We start from the raw sequence: 12,372 nt of genomic DNA on the forward strand, positions 1-12,372 counted from the left end.
ACTCCACACTGTCTCTTTATTCATCTAACCCAACACTGTGTTTAATTGGTTGCAGCTCTGAGCACTATGCACTATCCAGGTTAGGCTGGCTAACCTGTGGTACTCCAGATGTTGTTCAGATCTCATCAGACCTCCCCAATAACCAGGCTGGCTGGGACGAATGGGAATTGGGAAGTCCAACAACATCTGGAGGACCCCACATGGACTACCTCCGATTTACAGTGGTACCTCGGGTTACATACTCTTCAGGTTACAGACGCTTCAGGTTACATACGCTTCAGGTTACAGACTCCGCTAACCCAAAAATAGTACCTCGGGTTAAGAATTTTGCTTCAAGATGAGAACAGAAATCGTGCTCTGGCAGCGCGGCAGCAGCAGGAGGCCCCATTAGCTAAAGTGGTGCTTCAGGTTAAGAACAGTTTCAGGTTAAGAACGGACCTCCGGAACGAATTAAGTACTTAACCCGAGGTACCACTATAAACTAATCCCCTTCCTCAGGGGGGGTGTTATTATTTTTATTTTAAAAAAACAACCTTATTTAACACATTTTAAGCCAGAGCAACTTAAACTAAACTTTGCAAAGGAACATGGCTGAGTATACAAAGTGTTATCGGCAAGCATTGGGTGAACTGGTAACAGAACAACCCTATGCAGGTTTACTTGGGAGGAAATGTTCCCCTAGTGCCCAAGGGAGCTTACTCCCAAGTAAGTTGGTTGGGAATCGCAGCATTGCTCTCATCAAGTCTCAGCGTCACCACCTGTTAAATGGCAACAATGATAGTAACTGCTGTGCACAGATAAGCATTCCTCAAAAATATTGGGGAAAGTTCATAATGACCCTTGGTGATCATCCAAAAATTAAAACCATCTGCTTTTTCCATTGCCTGCAGCAACAAGGACTCTTGCTCCTTAAAAAAACCCACAGTAAACCAAGCAGAAATCAAACAGGTGAAGCATTTTCCTTTCTCCAGCCTAGAAAAAGCTACACCGTCTGAATAATAATAATTTATTATTTATACCCCGCCCATCTGGCTGGGTTTCCCCAGCCACTCTGGGCAGCTTCCAACAAAATAGTAAAATACAATAGTCTGTTAAACATAAAAAAATTCCCTAAACAGGGCTCCCTTCAGATGCCTTCTAAAAGTCAGGTAGTTGTTGTTCTCTTTGACATCTGCTGGGAGGGCGTTCCACAGGGCTGGTGCCACTACTGAGAAGGCCCTCTGCCTGGTTCCCTGTAACTTGGCTTCTTGAAGTGAGGGAACCGCCAGAAGGCCCTCTGCGCTGGACCTCAGTGTCCGGGCAGAACAATAGGGGTGGAGACGCTCCTTCAGGAATATCTTTGCCCCACGAATGATAAAAGTACAGGAGTCCAACAGGAGAAAAGAAATACAGAATCTTGCCAACTCTCATACTTAGCATTCACCATAGCACCTTAGAGTAATCATAGCAATTCATAACTATCATTAACTCAGGAATTCTTACACCAACTTTCCCAGGTAGGGCGGTATTATAACCCCCCTCCAATACTGCAGATTTGAAGTAGGGGGGTGGCATGGGCAGCTGCACCTCCTAGATCAAGTAAAACAATAGAAATACTTAACTGACCAATCACGTTGGTTCTGCCCCCCCCTCCCAAAAAATCCTGGCTACGCCCATGGGTAGAGGGGGTGGATGGACATGGAGGAACAGCTGCAGAGAGCAGAATCTGAATCCAGGACTTCCCACTTCACAGTCCAGTTTCTCAGCCACCATTATCCTTTTTCACACAGCACCCATATATAAAAGTTTTCCGCCCGGCTTTGGCCCCAATCCAAAGACAAGTTTGAATACCTACATGTTGGGCAGCAGCTTGTTCCCGTAGGCAGGGAAAAGCAGCTTGAGGACAAAGATGTACCGGGCGAGGGCATGAATCGCCATCGCTGCCATCCTCGGCCCCACACCTCCCCCAGGATGGAGGTGCCTCCAGCAAGTTGCAGCGAAGTCACAGTTCTGGCAGGTCCCCGATTTTCGGAGGAAGAAAGTTCATTGCTACCATTTGACCCAGCCGGGTCTGTCTGTCGCTGTTCCTCCTGCTGCTGTTGTTCCTTTACAAAAGAGCACTTTTGGAACTCTCTGTCCCCCTTGCCGGGAGATAGATAGATCTGTCACCGGGTGACATTCCCTCTGGGGAGCAACCGAGCTCTCCTCTCCCTCCTCACACATCCACGGGAAAGCAGGGAGACTTAAAGGCAGAAGGCGCAACAAACAGCTGCCCTCTCCGGTGTGCTGCAGCCCAGCCTTAAAGGGCTTTGCTGCGACGGTGGCATTCGGGAGAAGCCCATGGATGGCAGGATCCGTCCAGACAAAGGGAGCTGCATTCGCGAGCTCGATCCACGCTTCTTAAGGTATAGTCTTTTTGTAGCAAAATCCAGGCACGGTGAAAGAGAGGGAGAAGGAAAAAAAGCGCGCGCGCACCTTTGCTCCTTCCAAACAGGATACAATGCGCATTCCAGGGCGCCTTCACGCACAATGGGGAGAAACTCCCATTAATTCTCTCTGTGTCTCTCTTTCTTTGCAGAATGCGAGCTATCCCGTTGCAGGAGAAGCTGTTCTTTCCCCTCCCTCCCTCCCCTTTAAACAAGCCGCTGAATTTTGGAGACTCAAGTTAAACAGAAAGCCATCCCACCCCACTTTTTCAGGTTCGGAGAAGGAGGAGGGGAGCCAGCTGGAAAGAGGAAGAGGATTTGGCTAGGGCGATTAATATATGTGTTTTCTTTTTGCTCGTGTTGCAAGGATCTGCGTACCAAGGTGGGAGCTTGCATCCGTGCCTCTTTCTCTCCCCCTCTTAAAATACCCAAAGAAAAGCTGGATTTAGACAAAAACCTCCCCCTCTCCACCAACTTTGTAGCCTGATCTGATTGCACGTTTACCCTTAATGAAGCTGGCAAGAGCTTGTTCCTCAGTCAGAATTGCAGAGATGGAAGAGACCCCGTGGGTCAAATAGTCCAACTGCCTGCAATGCTGGAATCTCAACCACATGCTGCCCACTATCCAATTTGAAACCACACCAGATCCTGCTCAGCTTTGCAAATGTGCTAGCAGTTTTATGGCTGGTGTAGTGGTTAGAGTGCCGGAATAGGACCTGGGAGACCAGGGTTTGAATCCTCACTGGGCTGTGAAGCTCTCTGGGTGGCTTTAGGCCAGTCACTCGCTCTCAGACTAACCTACCTGCAAGGATTGTTGTGCGGGAGAACCACATAAGCCATCTTGAGTTCCAGGGGGGGAAGGGGGGGTTATATATTCAGGCACTAAATAACAAATTCTAACCCTGCTTACCCAAAAGCAACTTGTGCTGGCTTCTGTAGGACTTACTTCTGAGTAGGGCGTGGCTAGGATTGAACTGTTATAGACTGCAAACTTAACTTGGGATGAGGTGCCGCTGAACTTGGGAGACTTGCTTTTGAGTAGACAGGCTCTATAAGCAAAGGGGCCAATTTAGGATTGTACCCCTGCCAGTGCAAGCTTATCAAAGCCTGCTCAAGGGGTAAGTCAATTTAGTCTACTCATAAAATCCATTGAGTTCAGTGGGATTTAATTCCAGGTAAGTGTAACCTCCTTAACGGGGGAAAAGGTTCAAGGAGGAATTTGGATATGTACACCTGAGAGAGCCCATAACCCACACAAAGAGAACGTAAGAGGCTGCCTTGTCCTAAGTCAAGACTATTGATCCATCTAGCTTAGTACTGCCTACACTGACTGGCAGCAGCTCCCCAGGGTTTCAGACACAGGTGTCTTTCTGCCCTACCTCAAGATGCCAGGGACCTTCTGCATGCCAAGCAGATGCTCTTGTGTGGAGCCACATCTTTTCCCTAGTTGTAGAAGGAAGGTGTTGCGAGCAGGGAAAGGACATCTATGCCTGTGCTCATTTCTCCTCTTAAAGCTCATCTTACAAAGTTCACACAGCTGTGTTCATCAAGGGCCAGGCTGGAACCTGATACCATTCATGCAATCAGCAATTTTGTGATTTTTAAAAAAAATAAAAGTAAACAGCAGGTGTGTGCCCCACCCACCCCTTTCCTGACTTGGACCCTGGCAGGGGGAGGTAAGGGGGCTTTAATCCTTATTCTCCATGCCACACATACACACACACTGCAGTCCTGATCTGGATCAGAGCCCAAATGGCTCTATGCTTGGGAAGGGAAGGCTCCCTGGGCAAAAAAATAATAATGATTATAACTTTCAGGTGTGGCTGGTTCAGGCCTCCCAGATCAGCTGCAGCTAGATCTTCACTCACCTCCTCTTAAGGGTTTTCTCAATCCATTTCATTGGCACCTTTGGCCACCACAAACTAAGTGACCTACTGCAGAGATGGAAGACCTGTTTTTTTTTTCCAGCAGAAGGCCTCCTTCTTTCATTGACAGCCTACCAAGGTTCCAGTGGTGGGTGGGGCCAGAAAGAAGAGTGGGCAGAGCCATGGGTGTGCCTTCTAGCTGTGATTCCTGTACTGCAAGAGTCTTGCCTCTGTGCAACAGAGTGCAACCCTACTAGGCATAAACCAGAGGTGCACACCCTGCGTACAGACAGCTCTCCCTCCACCTGAGCTAGCAGGAGGCAATCGAGGGCATGTTCCAGCCATGCAAAGGCAATCAAGGAAGACGCAGAGCAGGAACGGTGAAGGGTGTGGCCTGGGGAGAGGGGGCGTGGCTTAGGGAGAGCAGCTTTGATCCCTGGCCTGAGGTTCCCCCACCATTATCAAATACGAACTACTCAGGGATGAGGGACCCTATGGCCTTTCAGATGTAGTCAGCCCCCATTGTCCCTGACCATGCTGGTGATGGGAGCTGGAGTCCCACAACATCTGGAGGGCAGCAGGTTCCCCACCATGGGATTTCAAGAGCTGTAAGGGATCCTGGATGCTGTCTAGAGTCTAGACCAACCAGCCAGGCAGTAGTCCAGGATCTTGCAGCTTGAGCGTCCTTTGCAGGTGACCACCGTCTGCTTAAATACCTCCCGCGGCCACCAGCTCCTGGGGCAGATCGTTCTCCTGCCAGAACAGCTCTTACCATCCGGAAGCCCATGGAGCAGGCATCCCCAACCTTCGGCTCTCAAGAAATTTTGGACTACAATTCTCATCATCCCTGACCACTGGTCCTGTTAGATAGGGATCATGGGAGTTGTAGGCCAAAACATCTGGAGGGCCACAGGTTGGGGTTGCTTGCCATTGAGCAACAGAGGTTGAGAGTGGCAGCAAAGTGCTGGAAGGCAGAGCTGAGTATGGCATACAGCCTGCCCTTCTGCCTTCAGTTGTGATGGAGGATCCTGTCCTGCTATCAGTGTCGAGTTAGCTCCAGCTGGAAGTCTGGTTGTCCCTGGGAACAAAATATTTTTTTTGGGGGGGAGGATCATTTACTTCTTCATCCGAGGTGGCCGTGATGGACTTGCAAGATTCTACATTTTCCAGTCTTAAGGTCAGTTCTCCACATTTCCACATCAGTTTGCATGTTTTAAAAAAGCAACCATTTTAGCTTGAATTTCTCTGAATATAAAAATGTTTGTGTGCAGTTTTGCCTTGGGTTAAACCACAGAGCCTAGGACTTGCCGATCAGAAGGTCGGCAGTTCGAATCCCCATGACGGGGTGAGCTCCCGTTGCTCGGTCCCTGCTTCTGCCAACCTAGCAGTTTGAAAGCACGTCAAAGTGCAAGTAGATAAATAGGTACCGCTCCAGCGGGAAGGTAAACGGCGTTTCCGTGTGCTGCTCTGGTTCTCCAGAAGCAGCTTAGTCATGCTGGCCACATGACCCAGAAGCTGTATGCCAGCTCCCTCGGCCAATAAAGCGAGATGAGCGCCGCAACCCCAGAGTTGGTCACGGCTGGACCTAATGGTCAGGGGTCCCTTTACTAGTTTTGCCTTACATGCACATTATTGCAAAGCAATATCCCATGACATAATGTATTTGTTGGTTATTTTCATTTTTATGTACATGTTGCCTTAATATATGCCCCCCCTTTTTACACATTACTCTGTTGTAGAACCTCATTTCAAAATTCAGAGAAGCATGAATTTTGATGAAGCACTACGTTTCAGTTTGTGTATTGTTTGGGAAAGTACAAAATAGGCAGAGTCACCTTTCAGTGTGAACTGAATTGAAGTTCTGCACCACCTCTCTTCTGAAGTAAGCCCTGCCAAAGGACAAAGATGCAAAAGTGCTTATAAAGTTGCATCTGTCGGCTTTCTTTTTCTTAAAATAATAATTTTGTAAATACAGAAAAGGAAAGAGAGAAATCAAACAGGCCCACCTCCAACCTTCCTGGTCAACCTGGTTGGTTCAATACAAATTATCCCAAAGTGCTGTTCCACATTATGTCCATGTCTGCTAGGCGGGTGAAAGCTCTGTTCCTTTGCTACTGCATACAAAATAAAACTTCTCCAGATGGTGTAAAACTTATGAGGAGCATGTTCATTGCTTGGGGCTCGAAGTTTATGAGTCAGTTGTTCCATCAGTGCCAAAGTCCCCATCTGAATAGTTCATTCTTTTGACAAGTTCTGCAAAGCTCAGCTATAGCCTAGCTGCTTCAATAAGGCGTGTGATTAAATATTGCCGCCGTAACAATGTTTCAGAATCAAAGAAAGAAAGGAAAGTGTGTCTAGGACTGGGCGGTGGAAGCTTTGGGTTAGTTATATGTTTCATTCCCAACAATGCTTTCCACCAGAATAAGGTGACTTTGGGCAGGACCACAACATGGGATAAGAAGAACCAGGGGCCCAGCACTTTCTCCGGCATTTATTGTCTGCAGACTTCAAGTTACCAATGGTGATTGAGTTTAAAAGTGTTTTCCCTAACTCTGGCAGAAACTGACCTGGCATAAATCCAGCCCAGATTTCTCGCCAGTCTTTATCAGTTATGGGTTCCCCAGTGTCATGCTTCTGCCTCTTTCTCAATCAATTGTCTAATGGGGTTTAAGTAAGGATTTAATAGAGTCTCCGCCCCCTGCTGCAAAAGTAATAGTTTTATTATGGGAAAGGAGACCAGCATTCACCCCTGGGGGTCTGACCAGAGAAGATATACAATCATGCACAAATAGTTAAACATACACAGCACATGATTTTCACACACCCCAAGAGACCCTCTAATGTCCTAATACAGAAAACAAAACAATAAACCACATTTTAAAAAAAACCAGTGAATCTGAAATCCATGTACACTTACCAAGAACTGAACCCCATTGGCCGCCTATCATAATCTGGAAGACCTGGCACAATTTTGCCTGCTTCCACAGTCAGATAATTGAAATATGTGGATGTCTTCTTTTATGCATATCTTAAAGAAAAAAGGGAAGCCATCAAGAGCGGTGGAAAATGAGACATGAACCATTACTATCTATTGTGACTTATAAATTACCGTTATGTATTAGATTTGGTTTTTATATTTAAAAAAAACAACATTTTTTTAAAAACCCAACAAATTACCAGTCCGAAGGCTTGTTTGTTTCTTTGCAAACCACAATTAAAGCTGCTGTGGTCTAAACCACAGAGCCTAGGGTTTGCCGATCAGAAGGTTCAAATCCCCGCAATGGGGTGAGCTCCCATTGCTCAGTCTCAGCTCCTGCCAACCTAGCAGTTCGAAGGCATGTCAAAGTGCAAGTAGATAAATAGGCGTTTCCGTGCGCTGCTCTGGTTCGCCAGAAGTGGCTTGGTCATGCTGGCCACATGACCCAGAAGATGTATGCCGGCTCCCTCAGCCAATAAAGCGAGATGAGCGCCGCAACCCCAGAGCGGTCTGCGATTGGACCTAACGGTCAGGCGTCCCTTAGCCCTTTACCTTTAAGTTCTTTGAAGGAGGAACAGGGTAGAAATATAATAGATATTGAAGCTGACATCTGCCATATTAGTTGTAAACCCTTTGAAATAAATTAATTAGTGCTTATGTGAAAAGATCTATACTGGCCACATTTGACTCCTGAATAATAATAATAATAATAATAATAATAATAATAATAATTTATTTTTTATACCCCGCCCATCTGGCTGGGTCTCCCCAGCCACTTTGGGCAGCTTCCAACAAAGTATTAAAATACAATGGTCTGTTAAACTTTAAAAGCTTTCCTAAAGAGGGCTGCCTTCAGATGTCTTCTTCTGAATGCGAAGTTCCCCTAAATGCAAGGCTCCCTGATATACAGCAAAGTTAAATGCAGGAGTGCCCTTTTCCTCTAAACAATCCAGCTTTTGCTAACACTCCCCCACCCCTGTAAACATGCTTTGTAAAGCCAAACCGTTCTACAGAACTATTTGGTTGTCTTTTTAAATCTGACTCAGAAAGCAGAAAATACTCCCTCCACCTGCAACAGACATTAAGGTTTTGGCTAAGGAGAAAAATCGCAGGCAAAGCCACAAGCACTTCTTCTTTATTGACTTTGGAATCGTGTTGCAAGTAAAGAGTGCCTAGTTCAGGAAGTGAAATACACAGGGATTTTCGTTTCTTGGTCCAAGCCCACAGGGGAACAAAAACATGCTGTTAAGTGGGCAAACGTGAAGGGGGCGGGGGCTGAGCTATTTCTGAACAGCAATGAATGCCTTAAATGAAATGGACAGATCGATATATCGGTCATTTTCAGGCTGTCGCTGCTAGGGAAGATCGAGGGAATCTCCTCCTTCCATCTTATCAGTCAAGGCAGAAGAGGCCGATGGCCGATTAAAGCCGACTCATGAGAATCAAGGAATTAAGCTTTTTCCACATTGCAATGGTCAGTCGTTCCATTCAAGGTCGCCTCCAGGCTGTCAGCATTTTGTTGGAGGGATTCGTTTAGTCGCATACAGGAAATTTAAGTTTCTGCAATCAAAGTGGATTAAAATGGTCTGGCACAACAAACCCACTTTTTTTTAAGGCTTTGTATAGTTCAAAAGCACATCAAAGTGCAAGTAGATAAATAGGTACTGCTCTGGCAGGAAGGTAAACGGCGTTTCCGTGCGCTGCTCTGGTTTGCCAGAAGCGGCTTAGTCATGCTTGCCACAAGACCCGGAAGCTGTACGCCGGCTCCCTCGGCCAATAAAGCGAGATGAGCACCGCAACCCCAGAGTCGGCCACGACTGGACCTAATGGTCAGGGGTCCTTTACCTTTATAGTTAGGAAAGTGATGGTGGGTACACTACAAAGTGTGGAATGAGCAGATTATTAATAGGAATATGTATAACGACATATCGGTCACTCAATAAAGAAGAGGCGTTGTCTAATCTCTGCATTAGCTTTGTGCCAACCTTCAGGATGAATGCTCCACAAACAGGCCACCTGGAGAAGAACCACATCTTCTGATGGCTCAGAGAAACCATGGGGAACCTGTATGTGCTCACAGGATCAGTAACATCCTCTTGGGGACTGATTGCCAAGCCGCTCTAGCTGACAGAGATCCAGGCCAGCTGTGAGGAGCACCAAAGCCGAAATCATCAGAAATAGAACACAGCATCAGGAAAGTCTGTTTACAATGCTTTGAAAATAAGCCCCTGCAAAGGCCCGGATTTGTGCATCCATGTCGATGATGTTCATTCCAGATGCTTCCAGCTAAGGTCCCTTGCGGGGCTGGAAGAAATGCAGTTGTGTCTTTGTGACAGGGCTTAAATGAATTACAAATATTTTTTGCAGTGGAAGAAGAACCAATGCAGATGCAAAATAAAGTTAACAACAGGGAAAGAGAAATAACTTGCAAACCCGTTCTGGAATAAAGGCATTTCCTGTTAAAACTGTTTAGCGATTGGCTCCCCCTTGTGTGCCTGGAATAGAGGAGCAACTAGGAAAAGGTGCTTCACGTAAGACAAATTCCCTACGGGGGAAGTCGATATCCCACAAAGGAATGGGTATGACTCACGTCTGCTTAGTGGTGGGTGTAGGACATCAGCATTCAATGGGAGGAAGAGGGAGAAGGGGCCCGAATTTGGAGGAATGTGGCACAGGATCCGACCTTCTTCGGCAACTGCTCCCCAGAGTTGGGGAAGTCATACCTGTTTTGTTCACTTTCACTCATGTTGTTTATTGACAGGAGTGAGCCAGCAGTCAATCACATGAAGCAAGTGGATTTAACTCTTCATTAGAGAATACAGGGTCTGAACAGGAGTGCCAGGCCTAATGAGCACCGCAAAGCATCTCTGGTAGGTCTTGCCCCCATGAAGCAGAGCCAGGAGGGGGCATGGCTTGGGAGGGTACCACGATAGGGAGCTGTGGAGAGCTGCCTTTACCCACCCATTCCTGACCTGACACTCTCCAGACCTGCTTTAGAGTGAATAAATGGTTATGTTGCGATAAATCAGTTACCCTTTTTAAGTTACTGCAAGGCTTAAATGGGTATGCCTCTGGAATTTGCCTCTCGCACAGCTGCATACTTATTGCATTTCAGCGCACATTTAAAACTCTCCTGCAATTGTTTTTCCCAAACTTGGGGGGTCCAACACAACATGCAGTGATCTCCTCCCCCTATTGCAATGCAATTGGCAGGCCAGCCCTCCACGTTTACTCAGGAGTAATTCTCGCTGAGTTCAAAGGGACTTACTTCCTAATCAGTAACCTCAAGGGTCGCTGCTTTGTTTTAAAGCTATGTCAACTTCCTCCTGTTTCTGTATGTTGCAATACAGACAGGCAGCATTGCCATTTTGGAACAGGTAGCTGGGTAGACATTTAGAAGAATTTCATTCAGTTAAGATATAGCTATCCTGTTTCTCCATCCCCCAGAGGATGCCTAAAGCATATTTTTTAATAACTAAATAAAAAAACCATGATGAAAACACAAATAAAACAGAAGGAATGTTATCAATAGGCTTAAAACCCAGTGACTGTTTGCTGTTCATGCTCTCCTTAGATAGAGCTCTCAGGGGCTGAATTTTTCGAAATCATGTCACTAGATGGCAGCACTTACCTGTAACCACATCAGGGCAGGTGAGACAGGACATATTAAACTGCAGAGTTGTCACCTGAAGAACTCCCAAATAAGGAACACATTGTGAGATCCTAAGAAAACAACAGATTGCCTGTGTCACAACATTACGAGTCGTCAAAGTCAGACCCCGCCTGGAGACCTGTGTCCAGTTCTGGGCACCACCGTTTAATTCTTCTTCTTCTTCTTCTTCTTCTTCTTCTTCTTCTTCTTCTGATCACTCGTAGCCGAGTAAGATTGTCTTCCATGAAAAGGGTCTCAACAGTGAGTCTATAAGTGACTGTGGAGGCCAGTTCTGGATCCACACTTTCTTCCACAGTGGGAACATAGGTTTCTGGGTGGGAGTTGATCACGGTAAGGGTTTGCTAAGCATGCCTTCCTCTTAGCACCTTTCTTCCTTGCGTCCTGAGTTCAAGTATCTTCAAAGCCCATGACACCTTTGGTAAAGGCTGTTCTCCAACTGGAGCGCTTGCAGGCCAGTGTTTTCCAGTTATCAGTGGAATTTTTTAAGATTTGCCTTGAGAGCATCTTTCAACCTCTTTTGTTGTCCACTGGTATTTCACTTTCCATTACTGAGTTGGGAATATAATAGTTGCTTTGGAAGACGATAATCAGGCATCTGAACAACATGACCAGTCCAACAAAGCTGATGTTGAAGAAACATTGCTTCATCACTGGTGATCTTTGCTTCTTCCTGTACACTGAAATTAGTTTGCTTGTTTTCCCAAGTGATGTGTAAAAATTTTTGGAGACACCATTAATGGAATCTTTCAAGGAGTTGGGAGATGGTGTTTATAAGTGGCATATGGTTCACAAGTGTACAGTAAAGTTGGTAGTACAGTAGCTTTGTTAATAAGCATTTTGGTTTCCCTGTGAATGTCCCATTCCTCAAACACTCTGTGTTTCAATCAGCAGAAAGCTGCACTCACAGAGCTCTCAGGCAAGGCTGGATTTCATCATTGATGTTGGTCCTTGTGGAAAGATAACTGCCCAGGTAGGAAAAGTGATCAACACTTTCCAATGTTACACCATTAAGTTGGGTTTGTGGCAGTGAAGAGAGGTTGTTTTGTGCTTGTTGGTGTAGCACTTTTGTTTTTTGGATATTGACCAATGGGTCAAGTTTTCCGTAAGCTTCTGTAAAGATATTTAGGATGTTTAAGTTTAAGGATATGGACAAGCTGGAACGTGTGCATAGGAGGGCAACCAAGATGATCAAGGGTCTGGAAAGGTTGAAAAAGCTGGGTATGTTTAGCCTGGAAAACAGGAGACTGAGAGGAAATATAATAGCCATCTCAAATATCTCAAGGGCTGTCACATGGAAGGTGGAGCAAGCTTGTTTTCTGCTGCTTCTGATGGCACAATCCAAACCAATGGATTCAAATTGCAAGAAAGGAAATTCCAACTAAACTGTAGGAATAGACATAGCTTTCTGAGGGTAAGAGCTGTTCAACAGTGAAATGGACTACCTCGGAAGGT

The 12,372-nt window shown here is 46.0% G+C and overlaps 2 protein-coding genes across 5 annotated transcripts in view; one reads left to right on the forward strand and one right to left on the reverse strand.

Annotated features, from left to right (window-relative positions):
• Nucleotides 1-7,219, reverse strand: part of MEGF6 (multiple EGF like domains 6) — a 211,605-nt gene extending 204,386 nt beyond the window's left edge. For 2 of the 4 annotated variants that reach the window (XM_083752389.1, XM_083752390.1), the window contains exon 1: nucleotides 1,835-2,593. In XM_083752389.1, the coding sequence (XP_083608515.1) occupies nucleotides 1,835-1,926 (92 nt within the window). In that variant the 5' untranslated portion in view covers nucleotides 1,927-2,593. Of the gene's footprint in view, nucleotides 1-1,834; nucleotides 2,917-7,187 lie in introns of those variants that run through there. The other 2 variants (XM_083752388.1, XM_083752387.1) reach the window with 2 other exon arrangements.
• The window catches only part of MRPS16 (mitochondrial ribosomal protein S16), a 234,204-nt gene that overhangs the window by 46,359 nt on the left and 175,473 nt on the right, over nucleotides 1-12,372 (forward strand). The window lies entirely within an intron of this gene.

The sequence above is a fragment of the Podarcis gaigeae genome (assembly GCF_964106915.1).
Source record: "Podarcis gaigeae genome assembly, chromosome: 8".
In the NCBI taxonomy this organism is placed as follows: domain Eukaryota; kingdom Metazoa; phylum Chordata; class Lepidosauria; order Squamata; family Lacertidae; genus Podarcis; species Podarcis gaigeae.